Source organism: Bison bison, unplaced genomic scaffold (genome assembly GCF_000754665.1).
Source record: "Bison bison bison isolate TAMUID 2011002044 unplaced genomic scaffold, Bison_UMD1.0 scf7180017864065, whole genome shotgun sequence".
Taxonomy (NCBI): Eukaryota; Metazoa; Chordata; class Mammalia; order Artiodactyla; family Bovidae; genus Bison; species Bison bison.
Genome location: NW_011494637.1, coordinates 805,268 through 830,918, shown reverse-complemented (window position 1 = coordinate 830,918; position 25,651 = coordinate 805,268). Strand labels below are relative to the sequence as shown.

The window sequence follows — 25,651 nt, the reverse complement described above, 5'->3', positions numbered from 1 at the left end:
TGCAGCTTCAACATCAGTCCTTCCAGTGAATATTCAGGATTGATTTCCTTTAGGATGGACTGGTTGGATCTCCTTGCAGTTCAAAGGACTCTCAAGAGTCTTCTCCAACACCATAATTCAAAAGCATCAGTTCTTCGGTGCTAAGCTTTCCTTCTTTATAGTCCATCTCATACATCCATACATGACTACTGGAAAAACCATAGGTTTGGCTAGATGGACCTTTGTTGGCAAAGTAATGTCTCTGCTTTTTAATATGCTGTCAAGGTTGGTCATAGCTTTTCTTCCAAGGAGCAAGCATCTTTTAATTTCATAGCTGCAGTCATCATCTGCAGTGATTTTGGAGCCCAAGAAAATAAAGTCTGTCACTGTTTCCATTGTTTCCCCATCTATTTGCCACGAAGTGACGGGACCAGATGCCATGATTGTTGTTTTTTGAATGTTGAGTTTTAAGCCACCTTTTTCACTCTCTCACGTTCATCATGATACAGGTACAGCTGTCATTTTTTTCACATAACATGTAAAAAACTGATGTTCTGATTATTTAACTTCCTTATTGTTACATGGTCTTCCTTGGTGGCTCAGACAGTATAGAATCTGACTGCAGTGCCAGAGCTCCTGCCGATCAGGAGCCATGGGTCCCATCCCTGGGTTGGGAAGATCTCCTGGAGAAGGGAATGGCAACCCACTCCAGTATTGTTGTCTGAAGAATTCCATGACCAGAGGAGCCTGGTGGGCTCCATGAGGTTGTAGAGAGTCGGACACAGCTGAGTGACTAACACACACAGCTGTTGTTACATATCTGGTAATGACTGTTGGATTTGAAATCCAGTCGCTCTCACTCAAAAGTACAAAGACACTGTTTGTCATGTTGGTATCCCCATCTCTTTGAAATCAGTGCTTTGCATTTCATTATGTTTAAATGTATATTTTGAAAGTGAAAGTCGCTTAGTCATGTCCGACTCTTTGCAATCCCATGGACGATGCAGTCCATGGAATTGTCCAGGCCAGAATACTTGAGTGGGTAGTCATTCCCTTCTCCAGGGGATCTTCCCAACCCAGGGATCAAACCCTGGTCCCCTGCATTGCAGGTGGATTCCTTACCAGCTGAGTCACCAGGGAAGTCCTCAAAATAAACATTTTAGTGGAATCTTAATTTCAAGCATTGTAGATTAAGATGTTTAGGAGGCACCAAAGTAAATGATTATTCATGGATTGATTATTGATACCATCTCATTGAAAATATACACAGATCCCACAACCAGTCTAGTGGTTGGTGACTAGTTCTAGTGACTGGTTCTGTTTTCCCTGCTCAAAACCTTTTCTGTTGTGGAGTTTTGCTTTTCATTTCTGATTCTTATTTTTTTTTCCTCAGGTCTCAGCCTAAACAATATTCCTTCTAACAGTCTAGGTCAGGGTTTCTTCCTATGTACCCTAAAAAATATATGTATTATTTCTTAAATCACTTTTGTCCCTTTAAATATAAAAGACTTGTTCAGTGTCTTATCTCCAGGCCAGCAAGATATCTGTCCCATTATTGTTATTGTTCAGTCGCTCAGTCATGTCCGACTGCCCATGGACTAACATACGGAGTACATAATTTGTTGAATGAACTAATAACGACTTCAGTGACTTAAAATTTGCATCACATGAATGTATTTTAAGAATGATGACTGGAGATGGTAGTGGTTTCAAATTCTAGAAGAGCTGCAAAGTGCCTTTCTGAGGTCAAAGAAATTATATTAAATAATTGGAAGCCATTGATAAGCCTACATGTGGGTGCAGATACCTTATGCTTATGCTTGTGACCCGATGAACACTGAGGCATTATCAGAGAGCATGCAGATTTAGTGGTACTGTGTGGATTTTGTCTGGCATTATTTCATTCTTTTGGATGGCTGAGTAATGTCCCATTGTATCTGTGTATCACCTCTTTTTTTATCCATTTCTCTGTCAATGGACATCTAGGTTGCTTCCGTGTCTTGGCTATTGTAAACAGTGCTGCAATGAACATTGCGATGCATGTATCCCTTTGGACCATGTTTCTCTTCGGACCTGAGCTCAGGAGTGGGATTGCAGAGTTATATGTTAGCTCTATTTTTAGTTTTTTTAAGGAACCTCCGTATTGTGCTCCATATGGGCTGCACCAATTTACCTTCCTGCCAACAGTGTAAGAGGGTTCCTTTCTCTTCACTCCCTCTCCGGCATTTCCTATTTGCAGACGTTTTGATGATAGCCATTTTGGCTGTTGTGAGGTGATCACTCATTGTGGCTTTTTGCATTTCTCTTATAATCAGTGAGGTTGAACATCTTTTCCTGTGCCTCTTCGGCATCTGTAGGTCTTCTTTGGGGAAATGTCTGTTTAGGTCTTCTGCTTCTTTTTTGATTGGGTTGTTGTTCTGATGATATAAAGCTGCACAAGCTGTAAATTTTGGAGACTAATCCCTTGCTGGTCACATCATTTGTAAATATTTTCTCCCATTTTGTGGGCTGTCTTTTCATTTTGCTTATGCTTTCCTTTGCTGTGCAAAAGGTTTTGAGTTCAAACAAACAAAAAGGATATTTGTGTTTAATTAGGTCCCATTTGCTTATTTTTATTTCCATTACTCTGGGATAGGGATTGACAAAGATACTGCTGTAATTATGTCAGAGAGTGTTCTGCCTATGTTTTCCTGTAAGAGTTTTGTACTGTCTGGTCTCACATTTAGGGCTTTAAATCTATTTTGAGTTTATTTTTGTGTATGGTGTAAGAATGTTCTAATTTTATTTTTTTAGATGGAGCTGTTTAGTTTTCCCAGCACTTATCATTTCTTAAACTTTCTTGTTATGAAAGGTCTTTCTCCTGATCTATGAAACAGCTTTGGTAGGGACAGTCAAGGAGGCGACCTCTAGTGATCTCTCTCTCGTAGTGTCCATGCTTTTCTGAAATCCCTTCCTCTTGAATGTGGGGGGTTCTGCTGATTTCCTTCTAACCAAGAGAAGATGGCGAAAGTGATGAGATACCTGCCATTCCCCCAGTCATGCTATTAATATGTAAGACTTCCATTAATTACATTACAGGGGACTGCATTTAGGGAGTCTATGCAGATATTCTCCTGCTAACATATGAAATAAACAGCTACATTTAGGAAGCCCACGTGGCAAGGAACTGCAGGAGAGCTCCAACCAATAGGCATCAAGAGTTTGGGGGGCCCATCCTTTTTCTCCAAGTAGAATAGGCCTGCATTATTTGTTTTTTACTTTGGATTCTATACACAATTCATTAGGGAAAAAAAAAAGTCTGCTTTAAAAGAAAACACAACTTTGAAAAACATAGATCTTTCAGTTTTTTATAGTATGCAAATGAGAATATAAAGAAGAGAAAAGTAAAGCCCGATTCAGTTAACATGTATCTGAATGTTCAGTGTGTTTACATACCGAATTTCGCTATTCACATCAAAGCATGTAGATATAAGTAGGATGTGGTCCTTCACTTTAAGAATTCTGTAGCTTGGTGATGAATGTTAGCAAGCCGTTCAGAGCCACAGAACTGGTCTTTGTTGATTGTCAGTGGCTTGGATTATCCTATGACAAAAGTTACAGATTATTGCCTCTAGAGTCTACACTGGGAAATTACTGAAGAAGTAAAGATACTTTTTTTTTTAATTTAAAATAATTTAATTACATGCATTAATGCTCTTTAAACCATACTGGCGATGGTCCCTAATCATCCCACCCCTTCATCACGTTTGGGTGCTGAATGGTTAATACAGAAATGGCTAGCTTTTGTTGAGAACGTAGCGTGTGTCTGGCAGTGGCCTCAGCATTTTATATTTAATTCTTGCAACACCCCTATGAGGTAAGGTATGTTATTTCTCCGTTTGTCCTGGGCCAGCTGATCCCTGAATGGTCAGGAAATCCTCTAAGGTTGAAGAGCTACTGAGAGGCAGGGCATCAGTAAGTCCTTATTGAATAAGGAGAGGTGAAAATTCAGTTCCTTGTTCTAAATTTTGGAACAATTTATAAAATGAACCGAATTTAAGGATTCAGTTCTATGAGCTTTGACAGTAATACATACTCATGTAACTACTACTCCAATCAAAGTACAGAACATTTCCAAAAGAATTCCTCATGCCGCCTTCTAGTCAATCCTTAGGATTATCCACCTTAAAAAAAAAAAAGTTAGCCATCGTACTGGCTAAGATGTGAAACCATTGAAAATGTATTTTATTTTAGTTTGCATTTTCCTTATTTTTAATGATGTTGACTATGTTTTCATATGATTATTGACCGTTTGTATGTCTTCTTTTGTAAGTATTTTTCTTATTTTGAATTGGTATGCTTGTCTACATGCTTGTCATACATGAAAAAATTGGTGCTATTTTTTGAAGTTCTCTGTATAGCTTAGATATTATTTCATAGATGTATGCATTGCAAATATTTCCTCCAGTCTGTGAATTGCATATTCACAAGTGTCTTTTGGTGATCAGAAGTTGTTTTTTAATTTCCATTGAAGTTCAGTTCGTAATTTTTTTCATTGATGGTTAGAGCTTCCAGTGTCCTTGTAAAAAGTTCTATCTGTTTCAAGGTTGTAAAGATGTTTTCATTTGTTTTCTTCTAGAAACTGTATGGCGTGAAGAAGGGATTTAGATATTCATATTCAATTGGTCAAGCACCATTTAATGCAAAGCTTCTACTTCCCTCACAGAATTTCCTTGGCAGTTTCTCAGTTCATTTTTTCCTATTACACATTACTGAGAAATAGTTTGTGTAAAATTGACGGTCTCCATTTGAAGGGTATAATTTGAAGAGTTCTGACAAGTATATAATCCCACAAAACCACCATCATGATGAAGCTGGAGAACATTTCCGTAACCTCTGTCTTGGTTTGCTAGATGTGCCATCATGAAGTACCACAGCCTGTGTGGTTTACACAACAGAATTTCATTTACTCACAATTCTGATGGCTAGAAGTCTGAAATTAAGTTGTCAGCAAGCCTGGTACCTACTAGGACCTCTTGCCTTGGCTTATAGATGGTTGTCTTCTTCTGTGTGTTCATGGGATGTTTTCTCTCTTCTATGTCCCAGGCCCATTTGTTAGAGACACCTTTTAAGGACACCAGTCACATTGAATTAGAGTCTACCATAATGACCTCATTTTACCTTAATTCCCTCTTTAAAGACCCTCTCGTCTAATGCAGTCACATTCTACAGAGGGTTAAGCCTTTAGCATATTCAATTTGAGAGGACACAACTCAGCCCATAATACCCCCGAAAGATTCTTCATGCCCTCTTGCAGCCCATTCCACCATCCGCCCCCACCTCAAAGATGCCCCTCTTCTGTTTTCGCCACTTTAGATTTGTTTGCATTTTATATAAGTGGAATCTAGTATATATCGTTTTTTTAAATAATTTTATTTATTTCGTTCGCACTGCGTCTTCAGTTTTGCTCCAGTTTTTCTCTAGTCGCAACAAGCAGGGGCTACTCTTTGTTGTGGTGTGAGGGCTTCTCATTGTGGTGCTTCTCTCGTTGCGGAGCACAGGCTCTAGAGTGTATGAGCTCAGTGGTGTGGCTCCTGGGCCCGGTAGTTGCGACGTACTGGCTTAGTTGCTGTGCAGCATGTGGAAATCTTCCCAGATCAGGGATCGAATCCATGTTTCCTGCATTGAGAGGTGGATTCTTTATGAGTGATCCACCAGGCAAGCCCCATGCATATGTTGTATTTCATATATGGCTTCTTTCTTTCACATAATTTTGAGAATCATCCATTGTGCTGCATTTGTAAATAACAAAATACTGTTGATTACTGAGTAGTATTTCAATGGCTGCATGTAGCACATTTTGTTTATCCATTCATAGTTTGATAGATATCTGGGTGGTCTCCAGTTCGAGGCTACTAAGAATAAAGTTGTTTTGAGCATTGGTATATGATTCTCTTTGGGGACTCATGTTTTGATTTACCTGTTAATTATCTAGGAGTGGAATGGCCAAGGCTTGCTGTTAGTTGTATGTTTAACTTTTTAAAAATTCCTAATAAATTTCTAAACCAGCTGTGACATTTTATATCTGAGCAGATATGTATGTGTATTGCATTTGTTTTACATCTGACCAGCATTTTGTATTAATATCCTTTTTAATTTTATTCATTGAATATGTGTGCCCAGCTAATTTACAACATTAGCCTTTCTGTATACTTAACAAAAGCTATAAGAAAAGGATTCTTCTCTCTTTTTCATAGCTGTATTCTTAGATTTTTAAGAGCTGTTTAACGAAGAGTTGCTTGGTGGATATATATTGATTCAAAAGATCTTTTCCCATATTATTTTCCCTGCTTACTATTTAATGGTTGCCTTATTAAGCCTCTAATATAATCATAACACCATGCTTAGCTTTATTAGAAGCAAAAGATCTTTATATCAAAGGGAGGAAAACACAGAATAAGATCTACTGTATGACAGGTGGAAATAGATACTTTCAGTGAGCTCAGTCACTCAGTCGTTTCCAACTCTTTGCGACCCTGTGGGCTGCAGCACAACAGGCCTCTCTGTCCATCACCAACTCCCGGACCTGACTCAAACTCATGTCCATTGAGTCGGTGATGCCATCCAACCATCTCATCTTCTGTCGTCCCCTTCTCCTCCTGCTTTCAATTTTTCCCAGCATCAGGGTCTTTTCCAAGGAGTCAGTTCTTCGCATCAAGTGGCCAAAGTATTGGAGTTTCAGCTTCAGCATCAGTCCTTCCAATGAATATTCAGGACTGACTTCCTTTAGGATGGAGTGGTTTGATCTCCTTGTAGTCCAAGGGACTCTCCAGCGTGTTCTCCAACACCACAATTTGAAAGCATCAATTCTTTGGCACTCAGCTTTCTTTATGGTCCACCTCTCACATCCGTACATGACTACTGAAAAACCACAGCTTGAACTATATCGACCTTTGTTGGCAAGGTAATGTCTCTGCTTTTCATTATGCTGTCTAGGTTTGTCATAGCTTTTCTTCCAAGGAACAAGTGTCTTTTAATTTCATGGCTGCAGTCGCCATCTTCAGTGATTTTGGAGCCCCCAAAATAAAGTTTACCACTGTTTCCACTGTTTCCTTATCTATTTGCTATGAAGGAATGGGACCAGGGATGCCATGATCTTCGTTTTCTGAATGTTGAGCTTTAAGCCAACTTTTTCACTCTCCTCTTTCACCTTCATCAAGAGGCTCTTTAGTTCCTCTTCCCTTTCTGCCATAAGGGTGATGTCATCTGTGTACCTGAGGTGATTGATATTTCCTCCAGCAATCTTGATTCCAGCTTGTGCTTCTTCCAGCCCAGCATTTTGTATGATGTACTCTGCATATAAGTTAAATAAGTAGGGTGACAATATACAGCCTTGACGTACTCCTTTCCCAATTCTCAACAAGTATGGTTTTCAAAATAATTTTAGTCCCTAAAGTTTAATTATATGACTTAGATATTTATGGAAACATTCAAGAGGATATTTTAAATACATTCAGTGATAATTGGCAAAATTGTAGTAAAAATGCTTAAATTACCTTTTCCAAGCCTGTAAATGCAAAGACTGTCTGGAAACATTTTTTAAAACATAATGTGCAATATTTTAAAGCAGCATTGTTTATGCCCACTTATGAAGAACAGATTAAAGAATTTACTTAGATAATCTGGGGTGGGGGGTGTAAAACACTTTAACTGTCTGAATCTTGTCAGAGTGATATTCAGGTAAGAATTTGCCTGAATTTAAGTACTTCAGTTCCCCACTTGATTGGACATGACAAGACAGAGCCAAAATGACTTGTGGGTTTGTTGTAAAATTCTTAAGAATAAATCCTATTTGAAGACTCATATTTTATAGATTTTTGGCAGTTTTTTCATGCAGTTTTTTCTAATTTTTTGCATCATATACATCTGTTTAAATAATATTCTGCTTCATGATTTTCAGTCAGTTGTAAGATTACTCAACACAAATCCCCAGATGTTATAATTGTCTGTCTACTCTCTTACTGATTCAAACAACTTGGATCACTGAATTCTATCAATGTGTTCTCAGATTTGATAGATCAATACTGCTAAGGTTTTAATTGAAGTAATTTCTCACTTGAGACCCAGAATGCAACTACTTCAACAAATTAATGAGATTATATGCTGGCCAAAATGATGCTACAATGTTTTTTGAATGTTTTTCATTATGAACTTGGAACATTTTATATACTATCAAGGATTGGCAAACTTTTTCTATTAAGGGCCAGATAGTAAATATGAAGGCTTTTTAAACCACTTCCTCTGTGTTTCAACAGCTCAATTCTGAGCTTGCTGTGCAGAAGCCGCATAGATAATACACAAATGAGCTACAGCCGTGTGCAATACATTTCATTTTGGACTTGGAAATTTGAATATCATTTACTTTTTGTGCACCACAGAATACTCTTCTTTTTATGCTTTTAACCACTGAAAAATGTAATACCATTCTTAGGTCATGGGCTGTACAAAAACAAACCCTAGCCTGGATTTCGTCAACAAGGCCATTGTTACTGAGTCCTGATATAGATGCTTATGTAAGTTGTGGATTTTTCTTGGTTGTAATTACTATTGGACCAAAAAGGAGAACAATTTCTGAAAAACAGGCACACAATTCTTTATTAAGACGTGTATTTCACACTGTTCTGTCTGACATGGGTTTTCTGATATCTTTCTCCAGCGCTCTACCTTTGAGAGATGAAATAGATTTTCTTTTCATTCTTTCCTTGACACATTCTGATTCATAGCTCCCTCGTGCTGCCGTGTGATTTGCAGTCTTTTTACACCTTGCGGTCTGGACACCTTTCTCTCTCCTGTGTGAAGACTATTAATTATAAATCTTTAGCCATGCAACTACTGCATAGTATACAATGATTAAACAATTCATGTTTTCTAAAACTAGAAATGAGAAAAGTTAAATCTGCTTTATAATGTCAGAAAGTAACTGGAACATGTGTTTCTGTGTCCAGGGTGGCTACAGCAATAGCGTTCAATACTAATCATTTGAGTAGCATGGACGAACTAGCACATGTATTTCATTATGTCTAATTCTCTTATCCAACTGATTTCTTTTCGGTTTAATTACTTGTATTATTTTGTTAATGTTTGAGATCAAAAAGAAAATTTTGAAGGAGCTTTCTCTAATTTCCTGGTATAACATAAGGATTTGTCAGATAAAATGGTACTTATGTAACAAAATTGCTACATAAATATTTTCATTGCTTTCTGAAACCTGAAAAAAACAACACACGAAAAGTGCATATTTGTCATATACACAGAAAGTTTCATTGCATTCCGTGTTTCTAAGCCACGGATCTGACAGTTCCAGCAGGAAGATTTAGGATCTTATGCTTCTTGAAAGGAAACCTTCTCCCTGTTAGCTGCTCCAGGTCTCCGTTGCCTTTCTCCCCCACCTCCGTTTCCTCTTTGGGTTCCCTGTGGGCCTGCGCGCAGAGAGGTCGCTCTGTTGTAGCAGATGGCAGATTTCCAGAAAAGTTTGAAACTCTCTTCTCACCCAGACTTCTGCCTTTTGTCTTCCTTGGTGTCCTGGATTCACATCGTGCTATTATTAACTGTAATTCTCACGGGGCCTCAGAAAGGAGAAGGGGATAACGGAGTCTGCTCAGCCTGCCGACTGCAGCCGGGGCTCTTGCCGGCTTGCTGACCCTGCTCCAATGTGCCTGCTTGCCTGCTGAGTGACTTCAGTCGTGTCCAACTCTGTGCGACCCCGTCGACTGTAGCCCACCAGGCTCCTCTGTCCATGAGATTCCCCAGGCAAGAATACTGGAGGGGGTTGCCATGCCCTCCTCCAGGGGATCTTCCAGACCCAGGGATGGAACCCACCTCTTTTAACCTTTCCTGCATTGGTTGGCAGGCAGGTTCTTTACCTCTAACCACCTGGGAAGCCCCCTTATTCCACTGCTGCCCCCCAAAGACTCCTTTTGGGTGCAATTTGCAAGTGTGTTTTCATTCAAAATTTAGCAACTGAAACTGAAATGAACTTAAATGTATTTAATTACGTTTGTAAACAATCAAATGTAACTCCGAGGGGAAAGGACTCCATGTATATGTGATACACATTTGGAGCAATATGCCAAATATTACCTTAGTGTGTTGTTGAAAATAGTTTTGACCTAGCAGATCCCCTTGCAGGGCCCCGAGAACCCCCCAGGTCTATGTACTCTACTTTTGATGATCACTGGACTAGATTTTACTTTCATTATCATTTTATAACATAAACAGTACAATGTGTTAGTGAGTACATTTATTTTATAATTTGTGCACCAAGAATGCTCTGTTTTGTTTATTTTTTTCCCAGGGTCCTTCTTGCTGGGAAGATGTCTTAATCCCAAACCGAATGAGTGGTGAATGTCAGTCTCCAAACTGCCCTGGGACCAGAGCGGTAAGTACGGGTCCCATCTGTTCTTTCATTATGACATCTCCAGCGTTTACTGGGAAATGAGATTACAGACAAAATGCTCATTGAGTATTTTCCATCCATGTTTTGTATTTACAAAAAAGGTTATCAGATTCAGAAGAGTTCATAATGTTCACCAAGAATTCTGACTGTATCATTGCCTTCCGGTGTCATTTTCCAGGAGACTTAGCCATTTGGAGTGACTGTGTTGAAACAGGACAATTTAAATTCCTCATAAGATGATATTCATGGACTATAAAGAAGATTCCATTCAGAGTTTGGCAAAAGAAAATAACTAAGCTATACATTCATGCTTTTCCTAATGCTATGATATTTTACCTTTTATTCCCTGTCATTCAGAATCACTCTTTCTACCTTTCTTAGTGCTTTTTGGACACAGTGGGCTTTTAGAAAATCTAGAATGGATGGCCAACTATAAATGCAATCACCATCCTCTGTTCGCTGTAATCCCATTTTCTTTGCAAACATATGGCATATCTCTCATATCGAGAAGGTATTTCTTCAGTGAGACCCTAAGTACTGAAGTTATTTTAAAAATAATGTTATTATTGTCATGTTTGTAATTTGGATATTGTTACAATTTTTACTTTGGAAAATCCTTGGGTCCATCATTATCTGATTGTATATATTTTCCAATCTGTAAATACTGTTATGGCACCGACAGAAATGTCAGTGTTAGTTCACAGACTGTCAGAGCCAGCCGACAGCTAAGGTCTTCTCTGGTAGAGTGTTTGAGCTTGATCATCAGACATGTCTTCTCTCTCCAATCTGCTGGAGGATTGCAAGGCTATGGAGATAGCAGTGAGCAGCAGTAAAAATCATTCTCCATCAGCTGGGACTGGGGACACTGAACAGCTTTGTATTAATGCAAATCCTGTGCAAAATAGTGACTTGTGTGTCACTGACAGCTATCAAGGCATAATGCAGTCTTGCAAGTTTGCTATTGGGATGAAATCAAAGTACATATATTTTTATTTGGAATAAATAAGTATAATTACATATGTGTGTATGTATGTGAGTGTAATATGTATATCTACATAACATGCAGATATAATTACATTTAATAATAATGTAAATCCCTTGGTGCATATAACATTATGATCCCCATAGCATCTTTACAGCAATGTGAAGTCCTTTGAAAGTCTACTTCAATCATTGACAGTCTGACTGCCTCCATGTAGCTTCATATTAATTGGAAGGATTCAGCTTAGCAGAATAGACAGTCTTGTGTCTTTAAAGATTCAGCTTCAGATCAGTCAAAGGCAGATAGAGTAGGGTTGATAGTCTTGCTTTTTCTTACTTGCTGAATTTTCAACTTACTTATGTATCAATACATAATGCTTAGTATAAATTAATTTATATTGAGGTTTTATTTCCAACAGCATGGTGAGCTGATACCCTAAAAAAGTCCTTGCAGTACACACTATATAAAAATACTGAATTGAAGTAAAAATACTTATCTTTTAAAGAATGACTGTGCTGATGACATAGTGAAGAAAAGTTTATAGGCCAAAAGTGTAAAGTATATATTTCTGGCTGTTCTCCAGAAGGAAAATCCTTTGAGCTAAAGTCACTCACCAGTAGGGGTTAGGGCTTCAGACCGAGAAAACACTGGTGAGTTTAGGGCCTCATCAGGGTAGAAAATGAAACCATAGAATTATATTAAAGAACCTCCTGTAAAACATGATCTCCTGGGATCAGTTGGAGAGAGGAATGTTCTAAGGATAGTTGCCTATTTTATTTTCACTCTAGATAGAGATGTTAAATTAAAAATTATAGTAATTGACAGCAAATTAGCTAAATGGGTTAAACAGTAAGTGAATATATGAAAGAGAAATTATAACTTAGATCTGAAATTTGACCTAATAGAATATACTTAAAATAATAAAAGAGAAGTTAAACAACATGGAGGATAAAATTAGATTTCCGAAGAAAATAATAGAACAGTGGAAAGGTAATATTTTAAAAGGTAATGAGGTACTTACCTGGCAGTGATTAGGACTCCGTGCTTCCACTGCAAGGACACAGGTTTGATCTGTGGTCAGAGGACTAAGATCCGGCATGCCACATGATGCTACCAAAAACAATAATAAATATAACGAAGCAGGACTTTCCACAATTTTTAAGACCCAAGAATCCCAAGGGGTAAGAATAAAATGAAAGTCACACCTAAATCGATCAGTGAAACTGTGGAACATAGAGGTCAGAGAGAAAATTTGAAAAGCAGCAGAGTGAAGACCGGTTGCTACACAGGAGAAAGAATCGATAGTTATTTAACCAGTCGCAACATCAGAAGGCAGGTGAAATGGGAACAGAATCTTCAAACCTGAACGAAAATAAATGCTAAACTAAAACTGTATTTAAGAAAAATCTTCTAAAAAGTTAAGAACAACAACCAAAAAGGTATTTTCAGGTAAATAGGAACTCAGTGAACCAACTTCCATCTAAAACTTTTAAGTAATTTCTAAGTTAAATTATTTCAGGAAGAAAGATAATGATCCCAGAAGAAAAGCCTGAAATGTGAGAAGGAATGGTTGGAAAAAAAATGGAAAAAAAACTAAACAAAATATAACAATCAGTATGATAACATTTAATGATTGGAAATATCCGTAAAGATAATATAAAGTTTCTGGGCAATATTGCATGTAAGCATGGAGCATAAAATTAAAGCAATGTGAAAAGTTTAATTCCTTCTTCTTTGTCCTTATATTAAAACCATGTTTCTGGATTGCACTTTTACTGTGCAGCTAAATATAAACCATGTCTCTTCTATTTTCTAAAGCTTTGAATGTAGTGTTTGTTTCTTAAGAAGGTGAGAGGATAGGCATTTTAAGTAGTTTATTATTTTTACATTTATGGAGTATTTTAAATTTTTGACACAGTTTTATATAAAGTATATGTTATATTATCATAAAACCTTCAATTTCTAGCACTTGAATAAAATATCCATTTACTTAAAATTCAAAAGAGTAGGTTCTGTAATGTATTCTTAATTAATATTTATGCACTTAAAGATTAGCTCAGTCATTTTACATCGAAGTAACTTTGACCTTAGTTTATAAGACTACAAATAGAAATTGACCTTACCTACGCTTTAGGCAGAGGAATCTGAAATGAAGTCAGTTCTACACTTGTCACTGCTGTCTTAGAAAGAAGCATCACAGTAGTTCTGAAAGACTTCTTACCTTTTTATAAAAAGAATTCTAGCCAGCTCAAACAAAGGGTGTGCACCTGAGAATAAGTGGAACAAAAATCAATTAGCATTTTTTCCATTAGTGAAATTAATTCAACTTTGGATATGATATGGATTTTTTTATGTGCCTTGGGGAATACATATCTTTTCTTACTTGCACAGATGTAGACTGAAGCATACCTAGAGCCTTACTCTCTAGGCATTATTCCTGAGTTCCAAATCACAACTTTTAAAAGTGAGCATCCCCTGTTTGTCAAACACACCCCTGTGAAGGTGTCTGGCTTAGCAGTGCTTTTGTGGTAATGAAGGGTTTCTTAGTCAACTGTGAGATTATTGCTTTTTCCCTCACACCTGACAATTGAGCAGTGGGGTTCAGGATCAGGAATAATTGCAGGGGGAAAAAAATGAAAAAAAAATTTCAGTTATATCTTGTCTTAGTCTGTGGAGACTGCTGTACCAAAGTGAAAGTCGGTCAGTCGTGTCCAGCTCTTTGCAACCTCATGGACTATACAGTCCTTGGAATTCTCCAGGCCAGATTACTGGAGTGGGTAGCTGTTCCCTTCTCCAGGGGATCTTCCTAACCCAGGGATCAAACCCAGGTCTCCCTCATTGCAGGCGAATTCTTTACCAGCTGAGCCACAAGGGAAGCACAAGAATATTGGAGTGGGTAACCTATCCCTTCTCCGCTGATCTTCCCAACCCAGGAATCAAACTGGGGTCTCCTGCATTGCAGGCGGATTCTTTACTAACTGAGCTATCAAGGAAGTCCCAAGGTATCATAAATTGAGTGACTTATGAACAACAGATACTTACTTCTGGTAGTTGTGGAGGATGGAAATCTAAGATTAAGGCACCAGCAAATTCAGTGACTGGGGAGAGCCCACTTCCTCATTCTTAGATGGCATTAGCTCACCAGTTCTTCCTGTGGTGGCCAGGGCAAAGAGCTCTGTGGTGTCTTTTAATACAGGCACTAACCCTATTCCTCAGGGTCCTGCTCTCATGACCATATCACATTCTAAAGGCCGCCGCTCCACATACCATCACAGCGAGGATTATGCTTCAACATATGAATTTGAGGAAAAGACAAACATTCAGATCATAGCAAAGTAATAAATAAAGTAATAAATAACCAAGGTCATTATGTTTATGCCTATTAAGGGTTGTTGATTCTACCACTTAACAGCCTATAGCGTGCATCATATTTTATATCTTTGAAAAGTAATATTTGCTTAAATTCTTTTTTAGATTGATTTTGACCAGAGTTAAGCTCTTTTACATAGAATTTTCTTTCTTATCAGAAACAGTTGAGAAGAATCTCTTAAATAGCTCAAAGACTTATTTCAAGTGAAACTTAGTACTAAAGACTATCCTCTGAATTATAATAAATGATGTAATTATTAAACTCAGTGTAGCAAATGGAGAGTTTTCATTTTACTCAATACGTAATTTATTTCTTTCATTTCTCCCTGTTAGGCTCAGTATATGTCAACTGGAACATTTGTTTGAATATGTTAATATTCATAGTCTCCATCTTTGGTTTCATCTTCTGGGAAGATGTTGACCAGGAAACAACGAATATTAAATAAGTGTAACCAAATATTGAACAATTTTTACTTATAAATCATTTGCATATTTTATGTCCCCAAAGTTTCTTACTGATGTTTCAGTTTAAATCAGGTTACTGCGCTTGAAGAGCTGTTTTTCTTTTGGTTTCCTTTTATATCATTTTAGGCTTAACCAGGATCTCATAGAATGAGTCTTAGGGTTTCTCGGGATGGTTTGCTGGTGCAGTTAATATGTTCTTATTTTTTCCAATATCTAATAATAATGGAAGATTGGCTTTGTTTTGTTTTTAAGAAAAAATCTGAGGTTGACCAAATCTGAGGTTCCCTGAGACAGCCACAAAGGAAAGCCTTCATGTGCACAGTCTAAGAGCCGCTGGCTGCATATCCTTGTGTTGCCCAATCTTACCTGGATTACGCAGTAACCCACACATCACAAGCATCTCCAAATGTGTATTTACACAATCCCAGCCCTTGTGGTCCAGGGGCCTCATCAAACCTCCAGGGCCAGCTGGGTGGAGGGGGAGAATGGGGACAGAAGGCAAAGAGGAAGGCCACACCAACGCATCCCATTCTGCCCTCATCCCTGGCGGGAGAGAGATGCTCGCCCTGTCCTTACACTGCTCTCTACTTATATTTTCGCAATTCTAAGTAAAGTAGAATTGCAGTCAAACTCAGATTATGATTGAATGGTATCTCAGCGTGACAAAATGTTCTTTTTTGTCTGACATGCAATTTGGGTGACAAACTAGAAAGTTCTTACAGCATTTTTCAGAAACCTATCAAGTATTCAGACTCAAGGACAGTTTATTTCTAAATCAAGTTTTGAGTAGTGGAAAACTTGTGGGGGAAAATAGTGTGATTTTTTTTTTCTTTTAAAAAATAAGGTAAAATTTAAAGATACATATTTTTTTTGCTGCTGAGTCGCTCAGTCGTGTCTCACTCTTTGTCACCCTGTGGACTGTGTGGCCCCCCCAGGCTCCTCTGTCTGTGGGATTTTTCAGGCAAGAATACTGGAGTGGGTTGCCATTTCCTTCTCCCAGGGATCTTCCCAACCCAGGGATTGAACCCGCGTCTCCTGTGTCTCCTGCACTGCAGGCAGATTCTTGACCCACTGAGCCATAGGGGAAGCATGTATCTATGTCTATATCTGTATCTATATATCTATCTATATGTATACTATTGTAGAATCAGCTGAAATTTTGTGAATTAAAACAAAACCTTTTAAATTTTATTTATAAATAAGTCCACTGTGGAAAAAAATGTCTTTTTTTTTTAGGGAACTGAAGAAATTGAGGTCATTTTTAAGAACTCATAGGTATTTGTGGCTCTGAAGTCTAGACTCAATTCCATTCAGTTTTCCTTTTTCTGTGAAATAACCCTGTTTTTATTTGAGTGCTTTTACAACTTAGTGGAAAATTAGATCAACAGTCACCTTCTCCATAGTATTGCTAAAGACTCTTGTACACTCTTGCAACACTTAATCACCAAGGAAAGGAAATCAGTGTGTGTGTACACAGCAGAGTACTGACACACGCAAGATCACCAATGTCCACACCGTAGTCCCACAAACATACCCTTGTTAATTTATGCTGCCATTTTTTCAAGCAAACGTGCAGTTTCTTTAATGTACATTTTAAGTATTGAAAATAATTCTTGCTTCCTCACTTCCAGGAAAACCCTAATCTGTGTGAAGTGTAAGTTGCTTTTTCACTTGATGTGCTATAATTCATATCTTACTTCATATACAGAAGAAAATCATGAATATTACCACAATGCTGTTGAGATATGAGCAATTTTAAGCATTTTTATCATCCCCAAAGGCTTCATAAGTTACTTCTTAATTTTTCATCTCTCCATGGAATGATTTCAAACCTAGATGTGTCAGTGAGAGGCTCTGTTGAAGGTTATGTTGTGGTTTTTGACAAGGGCCCCAGAACACAAAGATATGACAGAGGAATTTATCATGATTAACCAAAAAAGCACTTCAAGACTGCTGGGTTTTAGATTAGGAGAGAGGGTATATCGATTTACCTGAGAAGATAGCAAGAGGTGTGATAAGATAATTTCAATAGATTTATAAATGAAATTCTGAGAACTGGAGCAAAGAAAGATTAAATACCCCTGTAAACATCACCAAATTTTTCAGTTGGGATGGTAGATTAGACCTAAATGGAAATACCAGGAATTGGGGACTGGAGGTCAGACTGTGATAGCCTCTGAGCAGACACACAGGAGGCTAATGGAGTGAGAAGCATAGAAGGAAGATGTAGGAGTAATGGGCCAAGAGAATGAGGCCTGCTTCTCCACCAGGAAATAGCCTTCTTGATCCTTCAAGCAGGTGATTGATGTGTCTTGGAGACCCACACTTCATCATGCCTTGATGGCAGTCATTAAGAAACCATCATCCCTCTTATTCAGGTCAAGCTAGCTCTCAGAAAGTTATCAGAGGCCATGATAAAATTTAGTTTGTAAGATATATGCTGCAAAGCACACACTTAAACCAGTTTACCAAACTTGAGATGTTGTACAGAAAATATAATTATATAAATAGAAAATAGCAGTGGAGAATAAAATCAAAACTGAGAAGAATTTCATGCACTATTGACTCACATGTGGGAAAACATTTAGTTCCACTAATATTTAGAAAACAGACATAGTTTGGGATCCTCACGTCTGAATTTCCTAAAGTAGGTAATTATCAGTACTCAGTACTCAGTATACAGAGTATACAGTCCTCAGTACTCAGAATTCTGGAAAATAAACTCAGTGCTGCTCATCATATGTGAGTGTTTCTGTGAGATGTAGAGAAAACTTTTATGTGTAAAGATGGAAAAGCAAATTATAATTTAAAGTGTGTGTTTTTCCATTGAGAGAAATATAGTTGTTTTCATACCAAGTATATTTTGGTTATGTTATTCACTGCACAGAAAGCAAAGACTGACCTTCAAGCACTGGAAATCTGGTTGGGAAGATAAGACTTTACAGAAATGACTTTAATTCGGATTGAGCAGCGCAGGGAAAATGTGCACTGACCTTGTCTTCTATGCCAGCACTAGGGACAGAAAAGAGAATATTTCATTCACTGCTCTCATAGTTTGGGGAAGACGTGAGTCAGGGTGGGCTCCGCCAGTGATGGTTTCTATCCTGAACTACGTCTTGATGAAGATGGATATGAAGGAGAGCAGAAGACTTCACCATGTGAGAAAGAAGAAACAAGACAAACCGGTGTCTCCCAGAGGCCAGCAGACCGGCACACAGCGTGTTTTTGCGGGGGCTCAGAGACGGCAATTCCCTCAACAGAGGTGAACAGAGAAGCCTCTGGAGCAGTGGGCTGAGTCAGGGACAGTGGAACTTCCACAGGTAGTGATGTCGCCAAGGTTAGGAGCATTTTACGAGGCAGAGGAAATGACAGGAGTTGTCGTTATTGTTGTAGCATTGAGTCGTTTCCCACTCTTTGCGGCCGTATGAACTGTGGCCCACCAGGCTCCTCTGTCTGTGGGATTCCCCAGGCAAAAATACTGGAGCAGGTAGCCATTTCATCCTCCAGGGGATCTTCCTAACCCAGAGATCAAATCCAGACCTCCTGTATTGGCAGGCGGTTTCTACCACTGAGCCCCCAGGGAAGCCCTAATGACTTAGAAAACTAATGGTCATTGATCCCTTATTAGCTGCCAGATCTCTGGCAGGCCGGAGACTCAGCACTCCTGTGGGTGCAAAAATCAACGTCCTCTGCATCCACGGATGTTCTCTCCGTCCTGACGAGCTTGGACTTGTCACCAGGGAGGATGAAAGCAAAGCCCGGGCGTTACAAAGACACGAACCGGGATGGCTGCCTAGAGTCTGTGGGTTAGGGCACCCCTGATGGGAGGCCAGCGCTGGAACCTGCAGGCTGAGTCAGAGTTCCTGGTGGAGAAGCTGGAGGATAGCTTCCGGCAGAAAAGACCCTCTTGCACGAGCCCTGCTGTGAGAGAACGCTCTCCTAGAAAGTATCTGGAATTCTAGACATGACAGAAAGAGGAGGCGGCGCACTTCCTCCCTTTCCCGTGTTTGTTATTTTTATTTGGGGGATTTTACATAGAGGATTATGACTGGTTATAGAAGGAATCTCACCACACGAAACTTTGGATATTTTGAAGGCTGAAAGAGAAGTTGAGCTGGCTGGCATGCGAGATATGATAAAGAACAAAGAGGGAAAAAGAAAATCGAAGTATACAAAAATTAAAGATTATTTTTACACACTACTGTCCTTAAATCCCTGGTAAATGTGTGAATCAAGGTAAATGAGAATCGGCATTTTGCCTTCCTTAAAGCTAGAAACAACATACAGATGAGATTTTAGTTTAGAGCCGATTAGAAGCGGCACAGTTTTCTTGTATTTATTGGGTCATTAAGAACAGCCATATGGTTTCCTTGTCTCATCCGTTCACGTTTCTCCAGTATGTTCCTCAGTGGGGGTCTGTTTAGTGGTTGATTGAAATTCTGTTTTTCTTGGTTAAGTCTCTGTTATCTGTAATCACCAGGAGTGAATGACCCAGCATAAAGGGTTTCCTCTCCACTCCTTTATTGCCACCCTTACTGGAAAACTGGGACCGTTTTCCTTTGCCACTAACTTTTGAAAATATCAGAGGGTCGAAAAGAGTCGGACACACCTGAGCGACTGAACTGAACTCAGCTGAAAATGGGTTCCTACGTGAAGTGAAATTTGAGACTGTCTGAGAGTCATCCCTTCTTCAGGATGACCCAGTTGACTGGCATTGTTTGCTGAGCAGTTGAGAAGCAAGTTAGCGTGTCTGTTTGTGACTCCTGTTTCTAAGTGTGTGTTTGTTAACGTCTGTGTTCTTTCCACTTCTCCATTTGTAGAGCACGTCCTGTGCCTCACTTCGGAAATTATACTGTTTGCGGAGATTCAGGACTCAATAAAGCTTCCTGAGTTTAAGAAGTAAACAATAGTCTATTGGATCATGTGACTGTTTATATCTGTAGATTTTCGTACCTTATTCAGAAATTCAGTATTTTCCTGGACCCTAGCATTGTCGTTTTCCCTCACAGTTATCTCGTTTATTAGTTTTATACCTGCCTTATAAAAACAAGCCATTTCAAAGAACCATTTCTCCATGTGCTTCTAACATTCCATTAAAACTTACACTGATGTTCACAATTATGTCATTAAATGGCTTTATGTTAAGCAGTTAAAATTCATATCACTTAGTACAATGTGCAATATATAGAGAACATTCAGAGAATCAATTCTAATTTAGTATTTAACAGTGAGTACTAATAATTATTATAATGCATGCATTTCAATTTGGACATTTTCTTGATTGAATAATGAAATGCTTTAAATAAGTTCATTGCCTAAGGACTGCAGTTCTGTCATGTACTTTGGCGATAAGATGTTTATCTCATGTGGATAAAGCAGATAAAATTGGAGACAACTCTACACTGCCCAGCTATGTGGTTACAGCATATGGCTGCATAAGAATAAAACCACAACAATAGAAACAAAAAAAGTACATTTTATTGGAGTTGAGCTAAAGAAGCTCTTTGGAGATGGCTTGTGTTTACTCTTATGAAATGAGCAGAGTCAACTGAACTGTGATAAAGAAGTTGCCACTGAAGAATAGGGTTTATCAGTCATGGTTATGGGACTACCTAGATGAACTCTATGACCACTGGATCCCAATAGAGCAAATAATGGAGAGATTCCCCATATCAGAGGATTAGTCAGGATGCTACAAAGTCATGATTACTACAAACTAGGAATTATAATCCACTAATTCCGATTATGATACACTGTTTAAAGCATTTGTTGTTGTTCAGTCACTCGGTCCTGTCGGACTCTTTGCAACCCCATCGACTGCAACACGTCAGGCTTCCCTTTCCTTCTTCATCTCCCAGAGTTTGCTCAAACTCATGTCCATGGAGTCGGTGATGCCATCCAACCATCTCATCCTCTGTCATCCCCTTCTCCTCCTGCTTTCAATCTTTCCCAACATCAGGGTCTTTTTTCAATGAGTCGGCATTTCACATCAGGCAGCCAAAGTACTGGAGCTTCAGCATCAGTCCTTCCAATGAATATTCAGAGTTGATTTCCTTTAGAATTGCCTGGTTTGATCTCCTTGCCGTCCACAGGACACTTGAGAATTTTCTCCAGCAGCACAGTTCGAAGGCGTCAGTTCTTTGTTGCTCAGTCGTTTGTACTGTCCAGCTCTGGCATTCATATGTGACTAGTGGAAAAGCCATCGGTTCAGTTCAGTGCAGTTGTTCCGTCGTGTCCAACTCTTTGCAAACCCGTGGACCTGATCTTCTTCACTTCAGGTGGCCGAAGTATTGGAAAAGCCGTACCTTTGACTATATGCACCTTTGTAGGAAATGTAATGTCTCTGCTTTTTAATACACTGTGTAGGTTTGTCATAACTTTTCTTCCAAGGAGCAAGCATCTTTTAATCTCATGCAGTTTAAAGCATAGTCCTTTAGAAATAATGGAAAGCCCTTGTATTGAGTACTGTAATTTATTCTGAATTTCCCACATTTTCTTTCCAACTGTCACAACTAAAGTACTAAGCATTCTACCACAGATATCAACTCCCCCACTTATTAGGTACCAGGTGCACCATGTGGTCATGCCAGAGAAATTAAAACACAGTTATGTATCTGTGCTGTGCTGTGCTTAACCACTCGGTTGTGTCTAGCTCTTTGTACCCCATGGACTGTAGCCTGCCAGCCTCTTCTGTCCATGGGAATTCTCCAGGCAAGAATACTGGAGTGGGTTGCCATGCCCTCCTACAAAGGATCTTCCTAACCCAGGGATTGAACCCAGGTCTCCCACATTGCACACGGCTTCGTGGGCGTCTGAGTCACCAGGGAAGCCCTATATATCTGTTAATATCTAATTTAATTCTGTCCACTCTACCTGAGGCTATACTCTGGTCTCTGATTTCTGTATGTATGTCCTAAGTCACCATTAACAATATATTTCCAAATGATTTTTGCCTGATGGTTTATTCTTCCTGTGGTTATTGTGTAGCTTAACAGACAGAAGCGTGGCCAGTGAAATAAGAGAAGCTTAATCTGAGCTTTTCCTCTCACGCTTATAGTCTAATAGTCTTAGACAAAATCTTCACACTCCGGTCAGTTTTCTCATTTGTGAAACAAATATCCATGACTTTTACACAAGGCAGTTGGAATGAGTAAATGTGATAAAGGATATGTAAAGTGCTTGCATCAGAGTCTCCTATTGTAAAGGGATCAATACATTGTAGTTATTACCATAGCTGTTCTTATTCTAATATATTGACTTTCACTAGGTTTCACCTCTGGCTTTTTCCACCAGTACTGTGGTCAACTGACCCTCATGCCACTGTAGTGATTGTAATTTCTACAAATAACACCAAGTATTCAAATCGATAAAATTGCTCTGACAATAACTTTGCAGCAGACTGCAACATCTGTAGTTTCCTTAAATTAAAATGTACTCAATTTGAATTTTATATAATACATGTATGATTGTGACATAGATAAAATTCTCTACCAGCTGATCTGGAGGAAAAAAATAAATAACTTAGTCAAAATCACTTAGAAAAGCGTTGCCATTGACTTTTTTCAGAACTATGCACCAGGATAATTGTCGTAATATATTATTATAAATGGTATACTTGAACTGCAGTTTAAAACTGTGATACCTCCATTATTTTCATAATAAATGTTGCTTTTTCTCATTATAAGAACATAATGTGTGCTGAAAAAAAGAATACCCTTCATATAAAGTGAAGGCTAAAACTTAGGTTTAATCAAACCACGTGGAGAAGATCACTGTTGACATTGGGAACGCGCTCTCTTCTGATGGTTTTTAAGCTATTCATGTGTGTCTGCACAGGAAAACGCACTGTTTTGTAATGAACTCATATCTCATGTATTATTTTGTAATTTGTATCTTTTACATCATATATTGTTCTCATTTTCCTATCAACAGATACAAGTCTACATGGTTGTTTTATGATTGATGCTATTCTGATCTGTTTAGTGGTCCCCCACCGGCGAATGTTTAAGCTGCTGTACATTCCGTGATGTCTCTTGTGTACATCTCTGAACACGTGGCTGGTCACACAGTTTTATTTATGTGTTTTTGACTGTGCTCGGTCTCTGTTGCTGCACAGGCTTTTCTCTAGCGCGAAGGCCTGGGGGCTGCTCTCTAGTTGCAGTGCATGGCTTCTCACTGTGGTGTCTCCCTTGTTGTGGAGCAGGAATCTGGGATGCACAGGCTTCAGAAGCTGCAACACGTGTTTGTGGCTCACAGGCTCTAGAGCACAGGCACAGTCGCTGTGGTTCACGGGCCCACCTCCTCTGAGGCTTGTGGGATCTTCTCGTAACAGGGATCAAACCCTTGTCTCTGCATTGGCAGGTGGACTCTCCCTCACTGAGCCACTAGGGAATCCTTGGTCACATTTGCAGAATATAATTTTAGAAGAAGACGTGCTAGGTCAAAAGCATTTTGCGTTTAAAGTGTTATGATGCTTAATTCCAATAGGGCCTCAGGAAAGTGCACACCTGTTTTCACTCTCCCTAAAACTAACCCACTCGAGTATACTTGAATGGAAAACCCCACGGACAGAGGAACCTTGCAGTCTACAATCCTTGAGATTGCAAAAGAGTTGGACATGACTTAATGACTAAACCCAACAAAACTATTAGAATACAGTTTATTCATTTTACTCTTTATCAGTGTTTTCAGTGGAACACTGTATCTCATGTTAAATTACCTGTTCCCAATTACTAGGGAGCATGAGTAGGTTTCCATTATTTATTGCTCATTATTGTGGCTATTTCCTTTCCTTATGAGGACCCATTTCTTATAGTAACGCTTTATCATAAACACTGAAAATATTTTTTGCCAGTAAGTAATTTAACTTGAAAGTCTTTCTATGGTGTTTTAGAACTATTTAGAACCAGAGATCAAATTGCCAACATCTGCTGGATCATGGAAAAAGCAAGAGAGTTCCAGAAAAACATCTGTTTCTGCTTTATTGACTATGCCAAAGCCTTTGACTGTGTGGATCACAATAAACTGTGGAAAATTCTGAAAGAGATGGGAATACCAGACCACCTGACCTGCCTCTTGAGAAATCTGTATGCAGGTCAGGAAGCAACAGTTAGAACTGGACATGGAACAACAGACTGGTTCCAAATAGGGAAAGGAGTATGTCAAGGCTGTATATTGTCACCCTGCTTATTTAACTTCCATGCAGAGTACATCATGAGAAATGCTGGGCTGGAAGAAGCACAAGCGGAGTCAACATTGCCGGGAGAAATATCAATAACCTCAGATATGCAGATGACACCACCCTTATGGCAGAAAGTGAAGAGGCACTCAAAAGCCTCTTGATGAAAGTGAAAGAGGAGAATGAAGAAGTTGGCTTAAAGCTCAACATTCAGAAAACGAAGTTCGTGGCATCCAGTCTCATCACTTCATGGGAAATAGATGGGGAAACAGTGGAAACAGTGTCAGACCTTATTTTTTTGGGCTCCAAAATCACTGCAGATGGTGACTGCAGTCATGAAATTAAAAGACGCTTACTCCTTGGAAGGAAAGTTATGACCAACCTAGATAGCATATTGAAAAGCAGAGACATTACTTTGCCAACAAAGGTCTGTCTAGTCAAGGCTGTGGTTTTTCCTGTGGTCATGTATGGATGTGAGAGTTGGACTGTGAAGAAGGCTGAGTGCCGAAGAACTGATGCTTTTGAACTGTGGTGTTGGAGAAGACTCTTTAGAGTCCCTTGGACTGCAAGGAAATCCAACCAGTCCATTCTGAAGGAGATCAGCCCTTGGATTTCTTTGGAAGGACTGATGCTAAAGCTGAAACTCCAGTACTTTGGCCACCTCCTTCGAAGAGTTGACTCATTGGAAAAGAATCTGATGCTAGGAGGGATTGGGGGCAGGAGGAGAAGGGGACGACAGAGGATGAGATGGCTGGATGGCATCACTGACTCGATGGATGTGAGTCTGAGTGACCTGCGGGAGTTGGTGATGGACAGGGAGGCCCGGCGTGCTGCGCTTCATGGGGTCGCAAAGAGTCGGACATGACTGAGCGACTGGACTGAACTGAGAACTATTTAAGCCAGTTAAAGATGATGTGCTTAACTCACATAGCATTTAAGGAGTTAACTGCATTGTCTTCTTTGTAGTATTAAGTCTTTGCAGTCATTCTTAGTAGAATCTCCTTGACATTCAAGATCATTATAGATGTTTACTGAAAAATTTTCCTAGTTTTTTTTATTTCCAAATCTTTCTTTTTAAAATATTTGATAAATGTAGATTTAATTTTAGTGTGAAGGATTTTATATGAATCTAATTTTACTTATCTCTCCTCCCCAAAACTGACTTTGGGGTCCTATCTCTAGAGTCCGTCCTGCTCCATTAACATGTCTTTGTGCCGCCTGCATAGTTTTGATTACTGTAACA

General features: G+C 39.0%; 1 protein-coding gene across 8 annotated transcripts in view; it reads left to right on the top strand.

Moving 5' to 3' along the window:
* Positions 1-25,651, top strand: part of PARK2 (parkin RBR E3 ubiquitin protein ligase) — a 1,245,124-nt gene that overhangs the window by 565,089 nt on the left and 654,384 nt on the right. For all 8 annotated transcript variants that reach the window (XM_010836734.1, XM_010836732.1, XM_010836730.1 and 5 more), the window contains one exon: positions 10,313-10,396. In XM_010836734.1, the coding sequence (XP_010835036.1) occupies positions 10,313-10,396 (84 nt within the window). The remainder of the gene's footprint in view (positions 1-10,312; positions 10,397-25,651) is intronic.